Raw genomic sequence first — 25,627 nt, 5'->3', positions numbered from 1 at the left:
GATGCAGAGAACCCAGGTTCGAAAACCTGAGGTCGCCAGGTAGAGCACGGGCTCATCTGGTTCGAGCAAGGCTACCAGCTTGAGCAAGGGGTTACTCAGTCTGCCGTAGTCTCCCAGTCAAGGCACAAAAAGAAAACAATCAATGAACAACTAAGGAGCTTCAACAAAGAATTGATTGCCAAGACCAGCTCAGCAATGGGTGTGCATGAAAGAAAGGCGCTGCAGGACTTAAGAAAACACACAAGACACAACATACAGAAAAGATGGGTACAGGCAACTCTAAGCCTCTAGGACCAAGAGCCCAGATCTCTGCAGCCTCATCGCATTTATTGGTTTCTCTGCTCATCAAGCAAATTAGCAGAGTCTGGGTCAAATTAGTTGACAATGGATTAAGGTGCAGAGAAAAATGACCAACCGATGTCCCCCAGGTATGTAGGAAAATGGCTATAGGGATCAGCTGCTTCCTATACAGAATCATAGCAGTGCTTGCCAAGGCAGCGTTCTTCCCCTGCAGGACTTGGCATTCCAAAGTATACACCAAAGACTTGTCTCAGGACAACAGTCTAATTCCTGACCACGTTCCTACAATTGATGCTTCTCATCTCTCTCCCTTACTCTCTGTCTGTCCCTATCTGTTTCTCATTCTCTCTCTTTCTCTCTCTCTGACACACACACACACACACACACACACACACACACACACACACACAAAATCCTCTATAGGTATGGTAGGATGGGGGAAGGGGACGTGCCTCAATGTGGCAGGACACCTGAATGGCCAGTCCTGAGGGGCAACGATGTCCCTACTGGCAGGGTTCCCTACTGGTAGGGTACCTGTTATAGTTGGGGGACCCTAACATTCACTGATGCCCTGGTTTTATGGTAAGGGTCTGGGAGAGAGGTGTTCCAACTGGGCAGAGGAGAGGGGATATACTGGGCCCTGTGTGGGGATCCCTACTGGGCAGGTAAGGAAGGGGAGGGAAGGGTGGTCCCGGAATGTACCTGTCGGGCAGGGGTATTCCAGATTGATGGTTGGTCCCGGAAGCGCCCCGCAAAGGCGCCCCGAGGTCTCTTTCCAGCTGACAGACGTGCACGCACCGCCCTGTCGCCCGCAGGGGAGAAGCCCCACCAGTGTGCTGTGTGCTGGCGATCTTTCTCGCTGCGCGACTACTTGCTCAAGCACATGGTCACATATACAAGTGTGCGCGCCTTCCAGTGCGCTGTCTGTGTCAAGCGCTTCACGCAGAAGAGCTCCCTCAGGGTCACATGCGCACTCACCGGCCGGAGCGCGTGCCCTGCCCCACCTGCGGAAGGTGTTCTCGTACCGCGCGCTGCTGGAGCGCCACCTGGCTGCGCATCCTGCGCCCTGATCCGGGGCTGAGACCTGGCCCCGCCCAACGCGGGTTCGTCCAGGCTCCTGCACTCAGGCACATCCTTTACAGCAGGGGTCCCCAAACTGCGGCCCCCTGAGGCCATTTATCCAGCCCCTGCCGCACTTCCGGAAGGGGCACCTCTTTCATTGGTGGTCAGTGAGAGGAGCATAGTTCTCATTGAAATACTGGTCAGGGCCCTGGCCGGTTGGCTCAGCGGTAGAGCGTCGGCCTAGCGTGCGGAGGACCCGGGTTCGATTCCCGGCCAGGGCACACAGGAGAAGCGCCCATTTGCTTCTCCACCCCTCCGCCGAGCTTTCCTCTCTGTCTCTCTCTTCCCCTCCCGCAGCCAAGGCTCCATTGGAGCAAAGATGGCCCAGGCGCTGGGGATGGCTCCTTGGCCTCTGCCCCAGGCGCTAGAGTGGCTCTGGTCGCAACATGGCGACGCCCAGGATGGGCAGAGCATCGCCCCCTGGTGGGCAGAGCGTCGCCCCTGGTGGGCGTGCCGGGTGGATCCCGGTCGGGCGCATGCGGGAGTCTGTCTGACTGTCTCTCCCTGTTTCCAGCTTCAGAAAAAAAAAAGAAAAAAAAAGAAAGAAATACTGGTCAGTTTGTTGATTGAAATTTACTTGTTCTTTATTTTAAATATTGTATTTGTTCCCGTTTTGTTTTTTTTTTTACTTTAAAATAAGATATGTGCAGTGTGCATAGGGATTTGTTCATAGGTTTTTTTATATAGTCCGGCCCTCCAACAGTCTGAGGGACAGTGAACTAACTGGCCCCCTGTGTAAAAAGTTTGGGGACCCCTGCTTTACAGCGTCTCAATTGTCAGTGGGGCTAAGCCATGCCCACTGCAGGACTCCTCACATCCCTGCCCAGTGGAACAAACCACCCGACATCTTGACCATGTTCCAGGCGGTCGACTACGCTGTCCTCCCCAGTACAGCTACCCTCGGAACTTGCCTCTCTGAGCTCTCCTTGTGACTGCCACCAGAGGGGTGCGGTACGACCATATATATATTACCGGTACAGCAGTCACTGCCGCAGACAAGGGGGGGGGGGGCAGAGCTGGCACTTGAATTCAGGCACTGTAAGTCTTCCCCCTGCTTCCACCTCTTCTCCACTTACCAGGGGCCCAACACACTTTACTCCCATCAACTTGAACCCTTGCAGAGAGTGTCAAGCTAGGGCTGGGGCTGGTCAAGGAATGGACCACCTTTGCAAACTGGATCATCAGATATGGGGCTGGGCCCAAGATTTGTGGCCCTAACTCCTCACCCCACCACCTTCCCTGAGGAAGGTGAGGTCTAGGGGTGCTTCTCTGCCCCAGTCTGGCTGAACAAGATCCCCGGTGCCCTCCCTGAGATGCCCCTTATCTGGCATCTATGGGGTTCAGATGGATCCATCTTGGAGTGTATAATAAAGGACTGACCCTTGGGCCCAAACCCGAAAGCTGTGAGCTGAATTATGTGTTTCTAGATTTCAGGGACTGGCTGTAGCCATTGGGTCTCAGCGCCCCCTTGGGTAAAGACAGGACTGTCTGCTTGGTCATCTGGTACCTCTTTTCTGGGCAAGAGTGAGGTGGGCATTTGAGCATGATCTGATTCTCCTAGAGCCCTTGGTCCTGTAGGGTGGGGTACAGGCCAGCCACGTATGAGGTGTCTTCACAGAGTGAGGCCACATGTGGGACCCCACCCCAATCACAGTAGCTGTCCAAGGGTCATATTTCAAAGTGTGTCACCAGATCTTCTAAGCCCTTAGGAATTCAAAGTTTCCCTCCCTTTTCTGATGGGCATGATGTGTGAGCACCTTACATTTTGGGGTACAGGGAGTCACTGGGGCAAGGCTGCTGCTATGAGGAAACCTGAGCCCTAGCATACCTGTCCTGGCAGGCAACGTCTGGAGTGCTAGATGGGCTGGTGTTGGGAGCAGCAGCCAGGACCCCTGGTTTTCCTGCTGGGCAGCTGAAGATGGTGGTGGCTGGTGACACCAAGTCCTGCATCAGTTTGGCTGGCAGCTCAGAGGGAAGCTGTTGCTCTTCTCCCTCCAGCTTAGTAATAGCACCTGGGGGGGCATCCTGCCCTAAGGGTTTGGGGGAGGTAGAGAGGGTGGTGGGGCCTGCTGGTTGTTTCGCCAATGGTAGTGCCTCTCTATGCTCCCCGTGTGACTGCCCAGCAGAGGAGCGGGATGCCACCATATGTATATCAAGGGTACAGCAGTCAGTGCAGCACACAATGGAGTTCAGAACTGGGTTTGAATTCAGGCACTGTAGGTATTCCTTTCATTATTTGCTGAGCACCTACTGTTCCATCTGGCTATAGCCTGAGCCCAGCCAAGCCCTATTTTTCACCGAGTTAAGTGGGTGTCACTGGCGCAGTTCCAGATGAGGTGTGAAGACCAGCAGGCAGAGATTGAAGCCCACTGGCCCTTCTGTCCTGCTGATTCTTCTCTTGGCCCTGACCTGTTTCTCACATGCTTGATCCACAGTGGCTGTCCACGAAGGCAGAGGACCCACCAAGGACCTGGCAGAGCTAAACGTGTGGTGGCAGGAAGGGCTGGGGGCAGAGAGTTGGAGGCTAGGTGGAAAAGGTGAAGAGGTTAGGAAGTAACAATTGTCAGTCACAAAATGCAGGGTAAAGTACGGCGCAGAAAACATAGTCAATGCTGTAACACCTGTATAATGCCAGGTGGGTACTAGATTCATGGGGGATCACTTCGAAAAGGGTATATATTCCCAACCACTGTGCTATATACCAGAAACTAATCTAATACTAGATATCAACTGTAATTGAACAGTGAAAAGAAGAAGGGCTGGGGGGGGGGGGGGCGGAAAAGTCTTGGGATGGCTTGTAGTGCCATCAATACCACCTGGGACACCGCCAGGGGCCAGAGTTCGAGGTCGGGCAGCCCTGCGGCGCAGGTGCGCATTCCGCCGGCAGGTCTCTGGCGGGAGCTGGTGCGATGGGCTCCGGAACGCGCTTGTTTCTGCTGCTGTTGCTGCTGTTGCTGCTCCTGAGCCTGGGGCTGCCCGCATGGGCTGCGTTTGTGGCCCTGGCACTGCGGTGGCTCCTGGGGGACCCTGCGTACTGTGCGTTGGTCGGCGTGGCCGTGCTGGCCCGGCCGTGGCTCGTCCCCTGGATGCCCCACTGGCTGAGTCTGGCGGCGGCAGCCCTCACGCTGGCTCTGCTGCCCGCGCGGCCGCCCCTGGGGTTGCGCTGGCTGCCCGCAGACGTGGCCTTCATCGTCAGAATCGTCCGCGTCGGCTGGGGCGTCAGGGCGCGCTTGAGCCGCAAACCTCCCGACACCTTCGTAGACTCCTTTGAGAGGCGGGCGCGGGCGCAACCGGGCCGCGCACCCTTGGTGTGGACGGGACCCGGGGGCCGCTCGATCACCTACGGGGAACTAGATGCCCAGGCCTGCCGGGCGGCGTGGGCCTTGAAGGCGGAGCTGGTCGACCACGCTGGCCAGGGCGCCAGGGAGCCGGTCGCCCTCCTGGTGCTGTCCACTCGGGCCATTCCTGCCTTGGGCTTGTGGCTGGGGGTGGCCAAGCTGGGCTGTCCGGTGGCCTGGATCAACCCACAAGTCCGCGGGGCGCCCCTGGTGCACTCGGTGCTGAGCTCCGGAGCTCGGGTGCTGGTGGTGGACCCAGGTAAGGACCCCAAAGGCCAGCAGTGGATGGAAGGAGACAGGGTCAAGGGACAGACGAGAGGACTGCTGTTCAGAGGGTCGAGGATGGGGCTGCACAAGAAGCTCCTTTGTCCCTGCTCACCCCACAGGCAACTGGAACTTGACTGCTAGAAAGAAATCCTGAGGGCACCACAGGTGTATTTTTTCCTTCTTCTTCACGGTGGCTACTTCAATCCTTTTTTGCCAAAAAATACTAATTATGAATTTCTTTACAGAACGGAGAAGCTTTGTCTGCTGGCTGCATCCTTTGTGGCTGGCAGTGGGCTCCTCTCCCCTATATCTAGGTCTCGGATGTCCCCTCCTGACCTCAAAGGTAGACCTGGTCTCAGTTTCCCCTCTAATCCATTCTTGCAGACCCCTGGGAGAACCTGGAGGAGGTGCTTCCCAAGCTGCAGGCAGAGAACATCAGCTGCTTCTACCTCAGCCTCTCGTCCCGCACGCCGGGAGTGGGGGCTCTGGGGGCTGCCCTTGACACTGCACCCCAGGACCCCGTGCCGGCTGACCTCCGTGCTGGAATCACACGGGAGAGCCCTGCTCTGTTTATCTACACCTCAGGGACCACCGGTGAGGCCACCCAGCAGCCCTACCCCCGATCTCTGAATTCTCACACTGATCTGACCCCAAGCCTGACCTCCAAAACCTACTCGGTTCTTTGATTGTGACATTTGGCCTGAACTCTGCCCCACGGGGTGATATGATTGATCAGTGCCAGAATTCTGCCCCTTCCTAGCCAACAGCCACTAAAACCTAAACAAGCTTTGGAATTAAACCTCTGAATCCCAAAGCTAACTTGACCTACTTGAAACCACCCACAAATCCTTATACTTGACCAGCTTCTGAGGACTGTGAGACCTGACCATGGAGACCTAGCCCTGCGTGCTGTCCTCTGACCACTGCACCCTTCTCATGACTTCTTCCCCCAGGACTCCCGAAGCCGGCCATCCTCACGCATGAGCGAGTGCTGCAAATGAGTGGGATGCTGTCCCTGGTTAGAGTCATTGCTGATGATGTGGTCTACACGGTCTTGCCTCTATACTATGTGACAGGGCTTGTCCTTGGGGTCCTTGGCTGCTTGGAGCTCGGTAAGCCTTTACTGAGGACCTCTCCCATCCATGGGACTGCCGGACTGGATATCAGGGTGGCAAAGCCTCACAGGTTATATCCAGCATCCTGGATTCTTACCTTTGACAAGGGACATACACAGTAGAGCCCAGGACTACCTTTGACACTCAGTTCCCAAAGGCTGTGTTGCGGTCAGAAGGTGACATCTGGTGTAATGTCATTCATATAAGCTCTTATCTCAGTGAGAAAATGCTTAACATGCACTTCATTAAGTTGTCTACATAAACAGCTAACTAGGAATTCACATGGAGACCTCTACATAGGTCGTTATTTCCTCAAATTTTTATTTAAAAATGTTTATTGATTTATTTTAAGTGAGAGAAGGGGAGATAGAGAGACAGAGTCTCGCATGTGGCCCTACCAGGATCCAGCCAGCAACCCTCATCTGGGACCGATGCTATCCTCAGCATCTGGAGCCAATGGCTGTGAGAGAGGAAGGTAGAGAAGGAGGAGAGGGAGGAGAAGAGAAACAGATGGTTGTATCGGTCGCTTCTCTGGTGTGCGCTGACCTGGGATCGAACCGGACTTTCACACGCCAGGTGCTACTCAATCCACTGAGCCACCCGGCCAGGGCTGAAGCATTCATTTCTTGTTCTGCCTAGGTGTGCACTCATTGGTTGCTTCTCATGTGCCCTGACTAGAGGTCAAACCCACTGGCTGGTTGTCTCAAGACAATGCTCTACATGAATGAGCTAACAGGCCAGGGCCTCCAATTTTTATCTTGAAATTTTTACTTATTTATTTAAATTCATTTTAGAGATGGGGGGAAGAGCAGGAAGCATCAACTCCCATATGTGCCTTGACCAGGCAAGCCTAGGGTTTCAAACTTGCAACCTCAGCATTCCAGGTCGATGCTTTATTCACTGCACCACCACAGGGCAGACTATATATATATATATTTAAGACTTTATTTATTCAATTTTAAGAGAAGAGAGAGAAAGAGAGAGGGAAAGAGAGAGAAAGAGGGGAGAGAGAGAAAAGGGAGGAGCAGGAAACATCAACTCCCATATGTGCCTTGACCGGGCAAGCCCAGGGTTTCGAACCAGCGACCTCAGTGTTCCAGGTCGACACTTTATCCCACTGCACCACCACAGGTCAGGCAGGACAGGCTATTTTTAAAAAATTAATTTTTATTTTATTTATTTATTTATTATTATTAATTTTTTTACAGAGACAGAGAGAGAGTCAGAGTGAGTGATAGACAGGGACAGACAGACAGGAATGGAGAGATGAGAAGTATCAATCATTAGTTTTTCGTTGCACATTGTGACACTTTAGTTGTTCATTGATTGCTTTCTCATATGTGCCTTGACCATGGACCTTCAGTGGACCGAGTAACCCCTTGCGGAACCAGCGACCTTGGGTCCAAGCTGGTGAATTTCTTTAAAATCTTTATTTATTCATTTTTAGAGAGGAGAGAGAGCCAGAGAGAGAGCTAGAGAGAGAGAAGGGGGGAGGAGCTGGAAGCATCAACTCCCATATGTGCCTTGACCAGGCAATCCCAGGGTTTCGAACCGGCGACCTCAGCATTTCCAGATCAACGCTTTATCCACTGCGCCACCACAGGTCAGGCCAAGCTGGTGAATTTTTGCTCAAACCAGATGAGCCCACGCTCATGCTGGCGACATCGGGGTCTCGAACCTGGGTCTTCCGCATCCCAGTCTGACGCTCTATCCACTGCGCCACCGCCTGGTCAGGCGTTAATTTTTATTTTTAACTTTATTCATTTTTCAAAGAGAGAGAGAAATAGAGGGGGGCAAGAGCAGGAAGCATCAACTCCCATATGTGCCTTGACCAGGGAAGCCCAGGGTTTTGAACCAGTAACCTCAGCCTTCCAGGTTAACACTTTATCCACTGTGCCACCACAGGTCAGGCCCTTGGTTGATTCTTGTACGTACTTGGACCTGGATTGAACCTGCAACCTTGGTGTATCAGGACGACACGCTCTAACCAACTGAGCTACTTAGTGATGGGTTCTGTATTTTGTATTTTAAAAAATCTTTTTTTATGGACAATTTCAAACATACAAAAATAGTTTGATAAAGTCTCACAAGTCTTCTATTCAGCCTCAACAATTGTTAATATGTTGCCAGATTTTTATTTCATATATACTCCTCTTTTTCTGAGTTATTCTAGAGCAGATACTAAACACCATATCCTTTCTTTCTTTCTTTCCTTTTTTTACAGAGACAGGGAGAGAGTCAGAAAGAGGGACAGATTGGGACAGACAGAAAAGGAGAGAGATGAAAAGCATCAATTTTTCTTTGCCACACCATACTTGTTTGTTCAATGATTACCCTCTCATATGTACCTTGACCAGGTGAGGGGTACAGTAGATCGAGTGACCCCTTGGCTTGGACCTTGGGCTCAAGTTAGCAACCATGGGGTCATGTCTATGATCCCATGCTCAAGCCAGTTACCCTGAGCTCAAGCTGGTGACCTTGGCATTTTGAACCTGGGTCCTCTGCATTCCAGTTCGATGCTCTATCCACTGCACCGCCTGGTCAGGTGACACATCTTTTCACTTGTAATTATTGTAGTTTGTATTTCTACCATATAAGGGCTAAAGTTATCAGTAACTCTTCAGGCCCTGGCCAGTAGATAGCTCGGTTGGTTAGAGCAGTGGTCTTTAACTACCTGTCCCCAAGTAATTTCGTGTGGTCCATGAAAGAGCTCACCATCCTGATGTTGTGTGAAGATTATAGAATCTATAATCATTGGGTCTATCATCTTCACACAGCATCAGGGTAATTAAAATTTTTTTTAAATTTTTATTTATTTATTACAGAGACAGAGAGTGAGTCAGAGAGAGGGATAGACAGGGACAGACAGACAGGAACGGAGAGAGATGAGAAGCATCAATCATTAGTTTTTCATTGCACATTGCAACACCTTAGTTGTTCATTGATTGCTTTCTCATATGTGCCTTGACCACGGGACTTCAGCAGACTGAGTAACCCCTTGCTGGAGCCAGCGACCTTGGGTTCAAGCTGGTGGGCTTTTTGCTCAAACCAGATGAGCCCATGCTCAAGCTGGCGACCTCGGGGTCTCGAACCTGGGTCCTCTGCATCCCAGTCTGACGCTCTATCCACTGCGCCACCATCTGGTCAGGCTAATTTTTTTTTTCTTTTTACAGAGACAGAGAGAGTCAGAGAGGGATAGACAGGGACAGACAGACAGGAACGAAGAGATGGGGAGCATCAATCATTTGTTTTTCGTTGCACATTACAACACCTTAGTTGTTCATTGATTGCTTTCTCATATGTGCCTTGACCGTGGGCCTTCAGCAAACTGAGTAACCCCTTGCTCGAGCCAGCGACCTTGGGTCCAACCTGGTGAGCTTTTTTTTTTTTTTTTTCTTCCCTTTTGTTTTCTGAAGCTGGAAACGGGGAGAGACAGTCAGACTCCCGCATGCGCCCCACCGGGATCCATCTGGCACGCCCACCAGGGGGCGATGCTCTGCCCCTCCGGGGCATCGCTCTGCCGTGACCAGAGCCACTCCAGCGCCTGGGGCAGAAGCCAAGGAGCCATCCCCAGCGCTCGGGCCATCCCTGCTCCAATGGAGCCCCAGCTGCGGGAGGGGAAGAGAGAGACAGAGAGGAAGAAGAGGGGGGTAGAGAAGCAAATGGGCGCCTCTCCCATGTGCCCTGGCCGGGAATCAAACCCGGGTCCCCCGCACACCAGGCCGACGCTCTACCGCTGAGCCAACCGGCCAGGGCCCAACCTGGTGAGCTTTTGCTCAAACCAGATGAGCCCCTGCTCAAGCTGGTAACCTCGGGGTTTCAAACCTGGATCCTTGGCATTCCAGTCCGATGCTCTATCCACTGCGCCACCGCCTGGTCAGGCATAATTAACTCTTTTGCAGACAAATTTCTGGCAGACCAGAACTGGTCCATGAACTGGTGGTTGCAAAACACTGGATTAGATCATTGCCCTGAAGTGCTCATTTAATCTCCAGTCAAGGCACATACAGGAACAGATCAATGTTCCTGTCTCTCTTTGTCTTATCTCTCTCTAAAATCAATACATTTTAAAAAATTAACAGAACTCTTTAGTATCATCTGATGTACACTTCACGTTCACATTCTCCTAATTATTGAATTATCTTTTTATACTTAGTCTACTCATTTTTTGGTCTCTGCTCTTCTTTCCCTTATGTTTTTTATTTATTTATTTATTTATTTATTTTGTATTTTTCTAAAGCTGGAAACGGGGAGAGACAGTCAGACAGACTCCCGCATGCGCCCGACTGGGATCCACCCGGTACGCCCACCAGGGGTCGATGCTCTGCCCACCAGGGGGTGATGCTCTGCCCCTCAGCGGGGGGGTCGCTCTGTTGCGACCAGAGCCACTCTAGCGCCTGGGGCAGAGGCCAAGGAGCCATCCCCAGCGCCCGGGCCATCTTTGCTCCAATGGAGCCTCGGCTGCGGGAGGGGAAGAGAGAGACAGAGAGGAAGGAGAGGGGGAGGGGTGGAGAAGCAGATGGGCACTTCTCCTGTGTGCCCTGGCCGGGAATCGAACCTGGGACTTCTGCACGCCAGGCCGACGCTCTACCACTGAGCCAACCGACCAGGGCCCCTTATGTTTTTTTTACACTGAAAATTCAGTCTAGACGTGTTAAGATTCAGTTCTGCCTGACCAGGCAGTGGCCCAGTGGATAGAGCATCGGACAGGGAACCAGAAAGACCCAGGTTCGAGACTCTGAGGTTGCCAGCTTGAGTACGAACTCATTTGGCTTGAGCAAAAAAAAGCTCACCAGTTTGAACCCGAGGTCTTTGGCTTGAGCAAGGGGTTACTCAGTCTGCTGAAGGCCCATGGTCAAGGCACATATGAGAAAGCCATCAATGAACAACTAAGGTGTCGCAACAAAAAACTGATGATTGATGCTTCTCATCTCTCTCTGTTCCTGTCTTTCTGTCCCTATCATTCTCTCTGTTCCTGTAAAAAAAAAAAAAAAAAAAAAACAGATTCAGTTCCATTATTCTTAGCAAGAGAATGTTGGTGGGGTTCATTGTGCTTCCTAATTCACCACATTGGAAGCAGCATGTTGGAAGGTAGGATAACAGTTATCTTACCTTAGAAAGCCTGAGATGAATTAAGAGCTTCAAGTGCAAGACTCTCGACCAAATTTTCCCTGGTTTTACTAGATCCTGAAGACCTTTCCTAAATCAGACATTCTGTTAGGTGTTGCAAACTCAGCTGTCATTTTTCCAAAACCTGGCACCTGGCACCTATTTAATATTTTACACTGTGAAAAATACAGCCCTGCCTTGGCCAGATAGCTTGGTTGGTTAGAGCATCATTCCATAACCCAAAGGCTGCAGGTTCAATCCCGAGTCAGGGCACATATGGGAACAGATTGATTCTCTCTCTCTCTCTCTCTCACCAGTTTAAAAAATAGCCCCTTACAAAGTACACTCTCGCGGTGGCGCAGTGGATAGAGCGTCGGACTGGGATGCAGAGGACCGAGGTTCGAAACCTTGAGGTCACCAGCTTGAGCGCAGGCTCATCTGGTTTGAGCAAAAAGCCCACCAACTTAAACCCAAGGTTGCTGGCTCCAGCAAGGGGTAACTCGGTCTGCTGAAGGCCCGTGGTCAAGGCACATATGAGAAAGCAATCAGTGATGCCTGACCTGTGGTGGCGCAGTGGATAAAGCGTCAACCTGGAAATGCTGAGGTCGCCGGTTTGAAACCCTGGGCTTGCCTGGTCAAGGCACATATGGGAGTTGATGCTTCCAGCTCCTCCCCCCCTTCTGTCTCTCCTCTGTCTCTCCCTCTCCTCTCTAAAATGAATTAAAAAAAAAAAAAAAAAGCAATCAATGAACAACTAAGGTGTTGCAACACGCAACGAAAAACTAATGATTGATGCTTCTCATCTCTCTTTGTTCTTGTATGTCTGACCCTGTCTATCCCTCTCTGACTCTCTCTCTGTCTCTGTAAAAAATAAATAAATAAATAAAGCATGAGCTGTCCCTGGCGGGTTGGCTCAGTGGTAGAGCGTCAGCCTGGCGTGCAGAAGTCCCGGGTTTGATTCCCAGCCAGGGCACACAGGAGAAGCGCCCATCTGCTTCTCCACCCCTCCACTCTCCTTCCTCTCTGTCTCTCTCTTCCCCTCCCGCAGCGAGGCTCCATTGGAGCAAAGATGGCCCGGGCGCTAGGGATGGCTTCTTGGCCTCTGCCCCAGGCGCTAGAGTGGCTCTGGTCGCAACAGAGCGACGCCCTGGAGAGGCAGAGCATCGCCCCCTGGTGGGCAGAGCGTCACCCCCTGGTGGGTGTGCCAGGTGGATCCCGGTCGGGTGCATGCGGGAGTCTGTCTGACTGTCTCTCCCCTTTTCCAGTTTCAGAAAGAAATAAAAATTAAAAATAAAGCACGAGTTTCTTTAAAAAAAAAAAAAAAGTACATTCTCACCCTGGGCGGTTAGCTCAGTAGGTTAGGAGCATCATCCCAAAACAACATGTTTGTGGGTTCAATCTAGTCGGGGCACACATGGAAAGCAACCAGTTAATGTCTTACTGGATAAAGCAGTGGATGGCTTCTTCACTTCCTCCTCTCCTCTCTCCCTTCCTCTTTCAGTCTCTCTAAAAAAAAAAAAAAAAAAAAAAGAAAAAACAATAAATTAAACCCTGGCTGCATAGCTTGGTTGATTGGAGGGTTGTCCCAGCGTGGCAGTGTCTGGTTCATTTCCCTAGTCAGGACACACACAGGAGCAACTTAATGTTCCTATCTCTCTCTCCTTGACTCTCTTTTAAAAGAAAAATAAAATACAGACCTAAAGAAGACACACTTGATACTATCAAGCACATAACCAATTGTCTCTTAGGGTTGCAGGGATGATGATATTTTGCTTTCAGGAGTTTTGGTGAATTAGGGAGAGTATCTTCTACAGAGCCAGCTGTAGAGGAGGGGATCAGAAAAGGAAAGATCACTTTTCTGGAGTGAATGTAATGACCCCTAAAAGTAATTAATCCATGTGAGCACCCTTCAAACCATCCATCCATCCATCCATCCATCCATCCATTTGTCTTTCCATCCACGTATCTGTCCACTTATTCATCTGCTCTGCTAAACATTCAAAAACAGTTATCATAATCAAGAATGATAAATTTCACAGCCCTTATTTAGCAGTGCTCTCATTGTACCAGACACCAAGCTTTCTACCCTTTTTGGACAGTGGATTGAATCAGGCCTAATTACGGTTTTCCAAATCAGGGCTCTTCTGGCTGGTCCAGGGAGACAGAAATGACCCCAATAGTATTCTGTGCTTCAGAGGGCCACAAATCAAAGCAGCTTCTCTATAGTTTGGAAGCATGACCTGAAATCCTTTCCTCTCCTACCTCCCAGGAGCAACCTGTGTCCTGGCCCCAAAGTTCTCTGCTTCCTGCTTCTGGAATGACTGTCAGCAACACAAAGTGACCGTAATCCAGTATATAGGCGAAGTCCTGTGGTACCTGTGTAATATCCCCCAAGTGAGACTCTAAGGTTATGGCTGTATGGTGAACACTTCAGGTATGAAATCTCAGTTGTCATCCCAGGTAAAGATCTCAGGTCTATTTAAGTACAGGACTCAAGCAAGGTCTCTCAGTTACAACCCCCAGACAAGAGCCACATACAGTTAATCCCATAAAAGGATTCCAATGGTGGCTTTTTCATCTTCTTCAATGATCAACTGTGCTTTCTTGGGCAGGTGCCCTCACCTCTCTTAGCCTCACTGTCTTCATTTAGCAAAAAGGGAAACTATCTCAAGGGGGTATTGTGATAATTAAACCTATGTGAAGTGTCTAGAACATGGTGTGGCTCAAGGAAAACTCAGCAGATATTAGCTAGCCTCTTCCTTACAGAGAAATGAGGTATGGACCCCAGATTACTGTCTCTAGGCCAGGTCTCCAGATAAACCTCTAGGCAAGTCCTGGAGGAAAATCTCCAGGTAACTACTCCCAAGTAAGGCCCCTAGGCAAGTCACCAAGATGAAGCTTCAAATCACTCCCCAGGTTACCTCCAGATAAAAGTTCCAGGTATTGACCTGTGGTGGCACAGTGGATAAAGCATCGACCTGGAAATGCTGAGGTTGCTGGTTCGAAACCCTGGGCTTGCCTGGTCAAGGCACATATGGGAGTTGATGCTTCCTGCTCCTCCCCCCTTCTCTCTCTCCCCCCCCTTTCTAAAATGAATAATAAAAAAAAATTTTCCAGGTATTTATCCATATGTAAAACCCCAGATGAGCCCTCCAGTCACCCTACATATCCCAACAGGTAACTCTCCCTGCCCCCAGGTAATATCTGCAGGTAACCCACCAAGTACAGATGCCAGGTAGCTACTGCTAAGTAAGAATGCCTGGTAGATATAGGTATATGCCCCTCATCACCTCCCAGTTAACTCCTCAGTCAAGAACATGAGATAGCCCTCCTGGGAAAGGGTTCCTGGGCATGCCCCATGTTATCTTCTCATCACCCTCTTTGGGACATCCCTGCAGCGACAAGAGGAACGGACACATACAGTCCGCCTGGCGATAGGCAATGGACTCCGGAAAGACGTGTGGGAGACCTTCCTGCAGCGCTTTGGCTCCATTCAGATCATGGAATTCTATGGGACCACAGAAGGCAACATCGGTTTTGTCAACTATCCAGGGCGCTGTGGGGCTATAGGCAAGACGAGCTGTTTCCTTCGAGTAAGTGGATTGTGTGTGACAGTGACTCTGATTGAAGCTGAGCACACAGGACCTCTCCTGACACCTCCCCATCCTCCACTCAGATGCTGTCCTTTTTTGAGCTTGTAGAGTTTGACATGGAGACCGCAGAGCCTGTGAGGAACAAAGGAGGCTTCTGTGTGCCTGTGGGGCCAGGTATGGGGGTCAGATAATCTTTCCTGGGTGCGAGAAGGGCATGGATCCTGTCTCCTTCTTCGCTGGACCAAGCCATCCAAAGCCTTAAGTTCAGTGCCCTATACTGTCTGCAGCTCACCCTCAGACCTGTGTTCCATCTAATATGACCACTGTCTGGGACCCTCACCCTCTCAGCTTCCTAGCTCTGTCTGGCTCCCCTGCTTCAATATCTTGTCTGCAGAGTCTCTGGATGTCCACTGATGTTGTTCTCTCAAGCTTTCTGTGGAAGCCTTGTCCTCGCAAGCATCAATTTCTTGTCCTCTACCTTCTTCTAAGGCAGGGGTCCCCAAACTATGGCCTGCGGGCCACATGCGGCCCCCTGAGGCCATTTATCTGGCCCTCGCAGCACTTCCGGAAGGGGCATCTCTTTCATTGGTGGTCAGTGAGAGGAGCATAGTTCCCATTGAAATACTGGTCATTTTGTTGATTTAAATTTACTTGTTCTGCCCTGGCCGGTTGGCTCAGCGGTAGAGCGTCGGCCTAGCGTGCGGAGGACCCGGGTTTGATTCCCGGCCAGGGCACACAGGAGAAGCGCCCATTTGCTTCTCCACCCCTCCGCCGCGCTTTCCTCTCTGTCTCTCTCTCTTCCCCTCCCGCAGCCAAGGCTCCATTGGAGCAAAGATGACCCGGGCGCTGGGGATGGCTCTGTGGCCTCTGCCTCAGGCGCTAGAGTGGCTCTGGTCGCAACATGGCGACGCCCAGGATGGGCAGAGCATCGCCCCCTGGTGGGCAGAGCGTCGCCCCTGGTGGGCGTGCCGGGTGGATCCCGGTCGGGCGCATGCGGGAGTCTGTCTGACTGTCTCTCCCTGTTTCCAGCTTCAGAAAAATGGAAAAAAAAAATTTACTTGTTCTTTATTTTAAATATTGTATTTGTTCCCATTTTGTTTTTTACTTTAAAATAAGATAAGTGCAGTGTGCATAGGGATTTGTTCATAGTTGTTTTTTTTTTTATAATCCGGCCCTCCAACGGTCTGAGGGACAGTGAACTGGCCCCCTCTGTTGTGGACCGTTAATGGCAAAAAGCCATTATAGATTCGAGGCTTGGCAGGGGGCTAAGTTCTCCCCCCTCCATCTCCATATTTGGCTTTGATGCTGAGTATTTGCACCCACTCCACTTCTTTCCTTGGGTTGCAGGAAGCAATATACATGCCCTTCCTCTGACTCTTTGTTTGTTTCAGATGTTTGTAAATTTCACTAATGTATCCTGTTTTTGCCTTGGGAGAGTTCCTGTCTTAGCCTTTGATGTGCAACTTTGTATCAGGTTCCTTGATTTGCATAGGTCTATATAATAAAGCGAACTGGGGCTGTGAGGCACTCAGATACTGCCAGGCAGTTTGAGAAGTCCTCCCGGTCCCATCGGTTTTGTTCTGACAAAGTGTGTTTCCTCAATTCCGCACTGTTATTAGGAGCTGCGCTGGTCCGCGGCAAGTGGCGCCTGAACAGAAGACTTGAGTATGAGTACGAGGAAACTAAAACTGAAGGAAGGTGACGGAACTCCCCAAAGTGAAGTGCGCACAGTGAGTAAAGAAAGTTTTTGGGGAAAGTGTAGTTGGGAGTAAAAGAATATGGGACAGATAGGGTCAAAAGTAAGGGACCTTTATGTAGGAATGTTTCCGTATGAAGACAAATCATTGTCTGAAGAGTATCAGGGTGAGCTGGAAAAAGAGGGATGTGAATACAAGGATAACTTGGAGTCTGAGGATGACAGGGGGGATGAAAAATCCGTGGCTATGGCTGCCTTAGCCGCGGGGCCTCTGCTGCCCTCAGCTCCTTCCTACATTCAACCCTCTGCTCCTCCGTTCCCTTATCAGGCTGATTACCAGGCTCGAAATGTAGGGGAAACAATAAATGATGGCTTTACCCATTTTCCTGTTGTAGAAAGACAGGATGATATGAGGAGACTAGTGCGAGAACATGAACCTGTACCTTTTAGAACTCTGAAAGAGCTTAAACTTGCTTGTGTTCAGTATGGGCCTACTGCCCCTTTTTCACTTGGTTTATTAGATACTATTAGGGCACAGGCTCTTCCCCCAAATGACTGGAAGGCGATTGCTTGTGCTTGCCTCTCCGGGGGTGATTATTTGCTTTGGAAGTTGGACTTTCATGAAGGGGCTGTTGAGGTAGGAGAAAATTCTCAGCATAGTCAACCTGAGCCGCCGGTTACAGCAAATATAGAATTTGAGAATGGATAGGAGATTCAGGTATTAGGAAAATTACAGCTTTTCCTGTCCTGATCTGATTTTCTTTAATGTTTTAACTATGATCTTCTGAACTATCATTTTGTTTCTTTTTTGTTCTTTGCCTGGAGGTTGAGGCAGGGGACCTGTGTTGGATCTGACTATAGGAAATATCCCAGCAGCTGCCGAGAGCAAATTTTCTCGGGGAGATTTTGTTTAGTCACATCCTTCAGTCTCTCTGTCAGAAAATGCCCTAATATCAGGCAGGCATCTTTCTAATCTGAAAAGTAATGCTGAAATCCCAGGTTTCTCTCTGGTTTGTCTAATTCTTGTCTCTGTTTAGTCTTTGTTTAATATTGTCAAAATGTGTCTGTTTTTAAGGCCTGAATTAAGTTTGTTTTTGCATGCAAAAATTGGAAATGCTGGCTCTAATATTTAGAAAAAATAAAATGTTTTTAGAACTTGTAAGGAGCACTCATTTAAATTTAAATAGAATAGAATGTAGATCCTTAAGACTTACTGATTTGGTTGGTGCATTGTGAGGTGTGTTCCGAGTTAGGAACTTAAGAATTAAGTTGCAAATAGCAACTTAAGAATTAGGAAACTCCTGCAAATCCTCTTTGTCATGTTCTTTTTACTTTAAATTTTTTGAATACTGATGGACAGGGTCATTCAGCAGCAGAGAGACTCTGGAACCCTGCAAGGAAAGCCTTCCCTGAAGTGCAATGGAGGGACCCGCTCACAGGAATCTGGCAAGGGCCAGACCCTGTTCTCTTATGGGGCCAAGGATATATGTGTGTTTTTCCTAGGTCTGCTGAAGCTCCTCGGTGGATCCCTGAACGACTGGTGAGACACCATGATTCTAGATGACTCATTTCACAAGAGAAATTGTATGAGGCTTATTTTACTACACTCTCTTCCCTTTCTCAATTATTATTACCTAATTTTTTTTAATGTTTTAGATAATTTTATTTCTTTCCTGCTCCATTGCCTGAAAAGAAGGCGAAAGGAGGGCCTGATTTGAGTGTTGCTGAACAGAAATCTCATACGGCTGTCTTGAGATTTTTCAAGAGAGATCTCTGTTTAGTATATATCCTTATTACATTCCTATTAAGGTAGCCCTACTTAAAATCAAGCAGGCCATAGTTTAATCTCTAAAACCCCGGGTTTCACTCTTGATTTGTGTGATTGTATATGAAGTCTTTGTTTAATGTCTAAGTGTCTTTGTTTATAAGGCCTGAATTAAGTCCCTATATGAAAAGTAACAATGATAATAGTTTTGGAAGTGCCGGCTCTAGTATTGAAAACAAAATGGGGATAATTTCATTTCCCTATATAAATATAATTTTGTTTGGAATAAGTAAAGCATGCTCATTTTGGATCCAAAAGACTTGCTGGTTTGGCCAGGCTGCTCCAGGCTGCAAGTGAAAGGCTTGAAGCAGCATAGATTTACATAATAAAAGTGTAAAGATTTTTTTTACTATAGGAGAATAATGAAGCTCACACTGGGATTTTTCAATTTTGATATGTACACTTTAAGGTGCCTGTTAATATTAAGGGGGTGTTTTGATAAGTGTGGGAATGTTGCTTAAAGGTGCATTTACTCTATTTTTGTTAAAAAGTTAACAAAGTCAAGAATTTCTTGCAATCTTTGAAGTCAAAATATTGTAAAGTGTGCTTAACATTTGCTTGAAGATTCAATTGAAAATAATAAGAAAGGGGGGGGAGTCATGTCCTGGAGCTCCTGCAGGTCTACCCTGTTACGCTTTTTACTTCAAACAGTTTCTTCTGAATGCTGATGTACAAGAGATGCCAAATTTTTTGTCCTGCAAACTACTACCCCCTTTTTTTTTTATTTGATTCCAGCTAATAACACTGTTTTGTTCTTTTCTGAATAGCTCCAGATATATAGGCAGATAGGGACCCTCAAGCCCCTCAGCGAGATCTTCTGAGCATGGCTTTTAAGGTAGCAAGAGGCAGAAAAAGCCCAAAGGAGATCAGGTAAAATACTAGCTCTTGGCATACGCCCTCAGAGGCTCCAACGCTCCAAACTGGAACTTCATCAGGGCCCTGCTTCAATAGTGGAAAGGAAGGTCATTTAAGCCAAAGCCTGCCAGGCTTACATGCTTTTGCTGTGAGGAAGAAGGGACGCTGGAAGGTAGGCTTCCCCCTCGCTCCTCTAAGGGAGGGTTCTGTCTCTTCCAGCCATGCTCCAGCCACTTGTGACCTAACCTTGCCCAGAATACTGGGATTTGCCACTGAAGGCTAAAAGGTGCCCAGGGCCGTCGGCCCCATCTACGACACTGTGGACCAGCCTGGGGTATTTCTTCCAAGTAGCCGGTAGACTGGTCTCATTTACACAAGGGCCACTTAACTATGTCTTGCCTGAATAGTCAGGTTTTTTATTCTTCCCTTGAAGATCTCTGTTGTGGGTATTGATAGTCCTGTTTTCTACTGCTTTGTTTAATACATAGTCTTTCCTTTATTCCTCCTGCCTCAATGCCCCACTCATATTTTAGGCTAGGACCTACTCCTAATTCAGAGCTCCTTTTTTCCTTTTTTGCCAACTTAACAAATTTACCTCTGCCACCCAGCTTAGTGTATCCCAAGGTTCTCCTCACCACCCCATGGCTGTAAAGCTCCAGTATAAGACCCCTGGGTTCATCTTTCCAGTTTAAAGAAAATGGAAGTTCTGTCTTCATGCGTGCTGCGAATGGCTTTTCCAGTCTACCTGGGTCATTACCAGCTAGGAGCAGCGGTCATTGGGACTTTGACGCTAACTGCAGAGTATGGAAGTGTGATGGCAATTCCAGTGCCATGTGGACTTCTCCTGAATGTGGACTTTTCCTGGACTCCTGCTCCTGTGACAGTTTTTGTTGGACTGAACTGGGGTTGGGTTGCATTTGCAGAGATTTGGAATGGTGTTGGTGCCAACTTGGACTTGGTGAACACTTTAAGGACATTACTCTTTTATAGATTCTTGTTGTATTATTAGCTTAAAGAGTTTGCTTAATGGCTTTAATCACTGTGATGTATTAGTATACTTGTTTTGGGTATCTGTTAGCATTGGCTATACTAATTTTGTGTTTGTTCTGTATTTTTTCCGTCTGCCTCCAAATTAGAAAATCAGATGAGTGCAAATTTCAGCACACAAATTAAAAAGAAAAGGGGGATATGTTGTGGACCATTAATGGCAAAAAGCCATTATAGATTTGAGACTTGGCAGGGGGCTAAGTTCTCCCCCCTCCATCTCCATATTTGGCTTTGATGCTGAGTATTTGCACCCACTCCACTTCTTTCCTTGGGTTGCAGGAAGCAATATACATGCCCTTCCTCTGACTCTTTGTTTGTTTCAGGTGTTTGTAAATTTCACTAATGTATCCTGCTTTTGCCTTGGGAGAGTTCCTGTCTTAGCCTTTGATGTGCAACTTTGTATCAGGTTCCTTGATTTGCATAGGTCTATATAATAAAGCGAACTGGGGCTGTGAGGCACTCAGATACTGCCAGGCAGTTTGAGGAGTCCTCCTGGTCCCATCGGTTTTGTTCTGACAAAGTGTGTTTCCTCAATTCCGCACCGTTATTAGGAGCTGCGCTGGTCCGCAGCACCCCTGTGTAAAAAGTTTGGGGACCCCTGTTCTAAGGTGTTCTCTCCTGGGGTCTTCCAAGGTCCTGGCCATATGCCTTTCTTCCGGTCACCATTTGTCTCTGTCTCTTGCCCCTCCCTTGTTATCCTTTTCCCATTTTTAATGGGCTCCCCATGCCACTTTCTCTGTCTTTCATTTTCTGTTTCCCTGTGTCTCTGAGTTTGTCTCTCCCATTTCTGGATCTCCCTGTCGGTATCTGCCTCTTGTCTGGCAGGGTCCTCGGTGACAGGACTCCACCGTTGTTGGAAATCTCCATGGAGAGGCTGGTGGGTTCCTGAGATTGTAGTCCATGGTCAATGCCCAAATTTTTACTCCTGCTCCCAGGGGAGCCAGGTCTCTTGTTGACTCGGGTACTCGGCCGCCACCCATTCTCGGGTTACCGCGGACCCAAGAGCTGATCGAAAGAGAGTTGATCTGGAAGATGCGGCGCCGGACGAAATTTACTTCAACTCTGGGGATGTGCTGCAGCGAAGGCTTCCTCTACTTTCAGGACCGCTGCAGGGACACCTTCAGGTGCTGGGCGGGACTCCTGAGGGCGGGGCTTCTGGTTGGTGGGGCCGGACAGGGCCATCCGGGCTTTCCCCTTTTTTTTTTTTTTTTTTGTATTTTTCTGAAGTTGGAAACGGGGAGGCAGTCAAACAGACTCCCGCTAGCGCCTGACCGGGATGCACCCGGCACGCCCACCAGGGGGCAATGCTCTGCCCATCTGGGGCGTCGCTCTGTTGCAACCAGAGCCTTTCTAGCGCCTGAGGCAGACGCCACAAATCCATCCTCAGTGCCCTGACCAACTTTGCTCCAATGGAGCCTTGGCTGCGGGAGGGGAAGAGAGAGACAGAGAGGAAGGAGAGGGGGATGAATGGAGAAGCAGATGGGCGCTTCTCCTGTGTGCCCTGGCCGGGAATCAAACCCAGGACTCCTGCACGCCAGACCGATGCTCTACCACAGATCCAATCGGCCAGGGCGCCGGGCTTAACCATCTTTTTTTTTTTTTTTTAAACATTCTTTTTTTTTTATTATTTTTTTAATTTTTATTTTATTTATTCATTTTAGAAAGGAGAGAGAGAGGAGACAGAGAGACAGAGAGAGAGAAGGGGGAGGCGCAGGAAGCATCAATTCCCATATGTGCCTTGACCAGGCAAGCCCAGGGTTTCGAACCAGCAACCTCAGCATTTCCAGGTCGACGCTTTATCCACTGCGCCACCACAGGTCAGGCCGGGCTTAACCATCTTAAAGGGAGGCCGACTTAAGAAAAAGGACCTCCGGATTCTGGAGGGGCTGGGCTTGATGGAGAAGAAGCCACGCCTCCCCATTCCCATAGGCATTGACATGGTCACAAACTCAGGTTTTGACCCCTCAGATGGAAGGGTGAGAACGTGTCCACATGGGAGGTGGAGGGCGACTTGTCAACTGTGGACTTCCTGCAGGAGGTCAACATCTACAAGGTGTGCCAGGTGCGGAGGCCTCACCTCATTTTCAAACTTCCAACCTGGATAAGGTTTCTTATCCAAACCTAGATAAGATTTCTTATCCAGATTTTAGCTGTGGGGGTGCTGCTGGGGCACGGCCTGTGAGCAGCGCTGTGCCACGCAAAAGGGTCAGCAGTGGGCTGTGACGTGGGTCACCTGAGAGTAACTGGTGTACTTCCCAGGGTGTGAGGGCAAGGTGGGCATGGCAGCTGTGCAGCTAGCCCCTGGCTGGATTTTTGATGGGCAGAAGCTGTACCAGCATGTCCACACTTGGCTCCCTGCCTATGCTATTCCTCATTTCATTCGTATCCAGGTGAGCGCAGGGTGGCTGTAGTTTGGTAGGTGGGCGGTCTCGGCCATAGGAGTCCCATTCGTAGTTAGTCAGTGTTCCTGCAGGACACCTTGGAGATCACAGGCACGTTCAAACTGGTTAAGTCACGGTTGATGCATGAGGGCTTCAACATGGGTGTCGTTGCTGACTCACTGTTTGTGCTGGACAACCAGGCCCAGGACTTCCGGCCCCTGACAAAGGAAATATACCAGGCTGTGTGTGAAGGTACCTGGAGACTTTGAACATCTGGCCAGCCAAGAGCACATCTGAAGGGTTAGGGCCCAGAGCTGACTACTGTCAAAAATAAAAAGGCCAGCCTGACCAGGCGGTGGTGCAGTGGATAGAGCGTCGGACTGGGATGCAGAAGGACCCAGGTTCGAGACCCCGAGCTCACCAGCTTGAGCGCGGGCTCATCTGGCTTGAGCAATAAAGAAAAGCTCACCAGCTCACCAGCTTGGACCAAAGGTCGCTGGATTGAGCAAGGGGTTACTCGGTCTGCTGAAGGCCCGCGGTCAAGGCACATATGAGAAAGTAATCAATGAACAACTAAGGTGTCACAACAAAAAACTGATGATTGATGCTTCTCATCTCTCTCTGTTCCTGTCTGTCTGTCCCTATCTATCCCCCCCCTCGTCTCTGTCAAAAAAATAAAAAAATAAAAAGAACAAATAATAAAAAAAAAAGGCAAAAAATAAAAAGGCCCTGGCCAGTTGGCTCAGTGGATAGGGAGTTGTTGCCCGGGTATATGGACCTCCCAGGTTTTATTCCATTCAGGACACACAAGGGAAGTGGTCATCTGCTTCTCTCTCCCTTCTCCTTCCACAGCAAGTGGCTTGATTGGTTTCAGCATGAGGACAGCTCAATTGGTCTAAGCATGTCAGCCTCAGGCACTAAAAATAGCTAGGTTGATTCGAGCATTAGCCTTAGACAGGGGTTTCCAGGTGGATCACCATTGGGGTGCATGAGGGAGTCTATCTCACTGTTTCCCCTCCTCTCACTTTAAAAAGAAATAAATAAAAAATAAATGGAAGCACTGTAAAATGGAGCTTGAGCTGCTATCAGAGGAACTACCATGCATGTCTTTTATTTATTTATTTATTTTGTATTTTTCTGAAGCTGGAAACGTGGAGGCAGTCAGACTCCCACATGTGCCCGACTGGGATCCACCCAGCACACCCACCAGGGGGCGATGCCCATCCAGGGTGTCGCTCTGTCGCGACCAGAGCCACTCTAGCGCCTGGGGCAGAGGCCAAGGAGCCATCCCCAGTGCCCAGGCCATCTTTGGCTCCAATGCAGCCTCGGCTGCGGGAGGGGAAGAGAGAGACAGAGAGGAAGGAGAGGGGGAGGGGTGGAGAAGCAGATGGGTGCCTCTCCTGTGTGCCCTGGCCGGGAATCGAACCCAGGACTTCTGCACGCCAGGCTGACGCTCCACCACTGAGCCAACCGGCCAGGGCGTTTTTTTTTTTTGTTTTTTTTTACAGAGACAGAGAGTCAGAGAGAGGGACAGACAGGGACAGACAGACAGGAACGGAGAGATGAGAAGCATCAATCAGTTTTTCGTTGTGCATTGCAACACCTTAGTTGTTCATTGATTGCTTTCTCATATGTGCCTTGACCGCGGGCACTTAGGAAACCGAGTAACCCCTTGCTCTAGCCATAGACCTTGGGTCCAAGCTGGTGAGCTTTGCTCAAACCAGATGAGCCCATGCTCAAGCTGGCGACCTTGGGGTCTCAAACTTGGGTCCTCGGCATCCCAGTCCAACGCTCCATCCACTGCGCCACTGCCTGGTCAGGCTACCATGCATGTCTTAATGTCTCAAGACTTTTAAATATTTAAACAAGGCATAACAACTTTGGGTCTAATCAGCTTTGTGTCCTGAAGAATTGTTTGCAAGGATAACAAGAAATATAGTAACAGTTATTACTACTGGACTGATTATGACTAAAGGACTGAAAATTTAAAACTTTGCTTAGAATTATCATCAGTATGTTATCTGATGGGAGACCAATAGCAATCCCTCCCTTCTATAGATGTAATTGTTTCCCTTTCTCATAAATACCCCTTGCCTTTGTGTCCTAATGCAAACACTGTTTGGCTCTCTGCCTAAATCCATTTCCAGAATGGCTATTTCCTTCACTTTCCCCAATCTCAAGTGTTTGTTTCCTCTCACTTTGGAAGGTCTATTTATTTATATTTACTTATTCATTTTTGTGACAGAGAGAGAGACAGACAGATATGGACAGACTGATAGGGAGAGAGATGAGAAGCATCAATTCTTCATTGCGGCTCCTTATTCTCCTTAGTTGTTCATTGATCGCCTTCTCATATGTGCCTTTACTAGGGAGGGGAGCTGCACTAGAGCAAGTGACCCCATGCTTAAGGCAGCGACCTTGGGCTCTAGTCAGCGACCTTGGGCCCAAGTCAGCGATATTTGGGCTCAAGCTAGTGACCATGGGTTCATGTCTATGATCCCATGCTCAATCCAGCGACCGCGCGCTCAAGCTGCTGAGCCTGCATTCAAGCCAGATGAGTCCGCGCTCAAGCCAGCGACCTCTGGGTTTTGAAGATGGGTCCTCCACGTCTGTCTCAGTCTGACGCTCTATCCACTGTGCCACCAACTGGTTAAGCTGGCCTTTTTAACACCACTACCCGCATGTGCAGTCACCACCTCCTCCCTGGACCTGCATGGGGTTGTCATGAATCCCAGACTGACCATATCCCCAGCTTCACAGAACAGGCAGACACTGGAATAGAGTGAGAATAAACTCAGGATATATAGACAGATGCCCGTGTGGATGGAGAAGAGACCCAGGAGTGCAGGGCCCAGTGCCCTCCAGAAACCATAATTCAGGGCCCCCTTTGCCTCCCCAGCAAAACCTCAACTAGCCTGCAGGATCGGTCCTGTCTGAGCAAGGCCTGGAATGTGGGAGGAACCAGGAGCCTCTTGGCTG

The 25,627-nt window shown here is 49.4% G+C and overlaps 2 protein-coding genes across 2 annotated transcripts in view; both read left to right on the top strand.

The window, feature by feature from the left end:
* ZNF329 (zinc finger protein 329) overlaps positions 1–25,627 on the top strand; it is a 323,877-nt gene that overhangs the window by 44,737 nt on the left and 253,513 nt on the right. The gene's annotated exons all lie outside the window — the stretch shown is intronic.
* On the top strand, positions 4,274–21,276 carry LOC136398260 (long-chain fatty acid transport protein 5-like). Its single transcript, XM_066372619.1, has 7 exons — positions 4,274–5,019; positions 5,412–5,621; positions 5,981–6,139; positions 13,521–13,645; positions 14,650–14,844; positions 14,928–15,018; positions 21,203–21,276. Exons 1-7 carry the CDS (start codon positions 4,332–4,334, stop codon positions 21,274–21,276), a joined length of 1,542 nt encoding a protein of 513 aa, XP_066228716.1. The 5' UTR covers positions 4,274–4,331.

The sequence above is a fragment of the Saccopteryx leptura genome, chromosome 3 (genome assembly GCF_036850995.1).
Source record: "Saccopteryx leptura isolate mSacLep1 chromosome 3, mSacLep1_pri_phased_curated, whole genome shotgun sequence".
Classification (NCBI taxonomy): Eukaryota; Metazoa; Chordata; class Mammalia; order Chiroptera; family Emballonuridae; genus Saccopteryx; species Saccopteryx leptura.
This window is presented reverse-complemented; position numbering and strand designations above follow the sequence as displayed.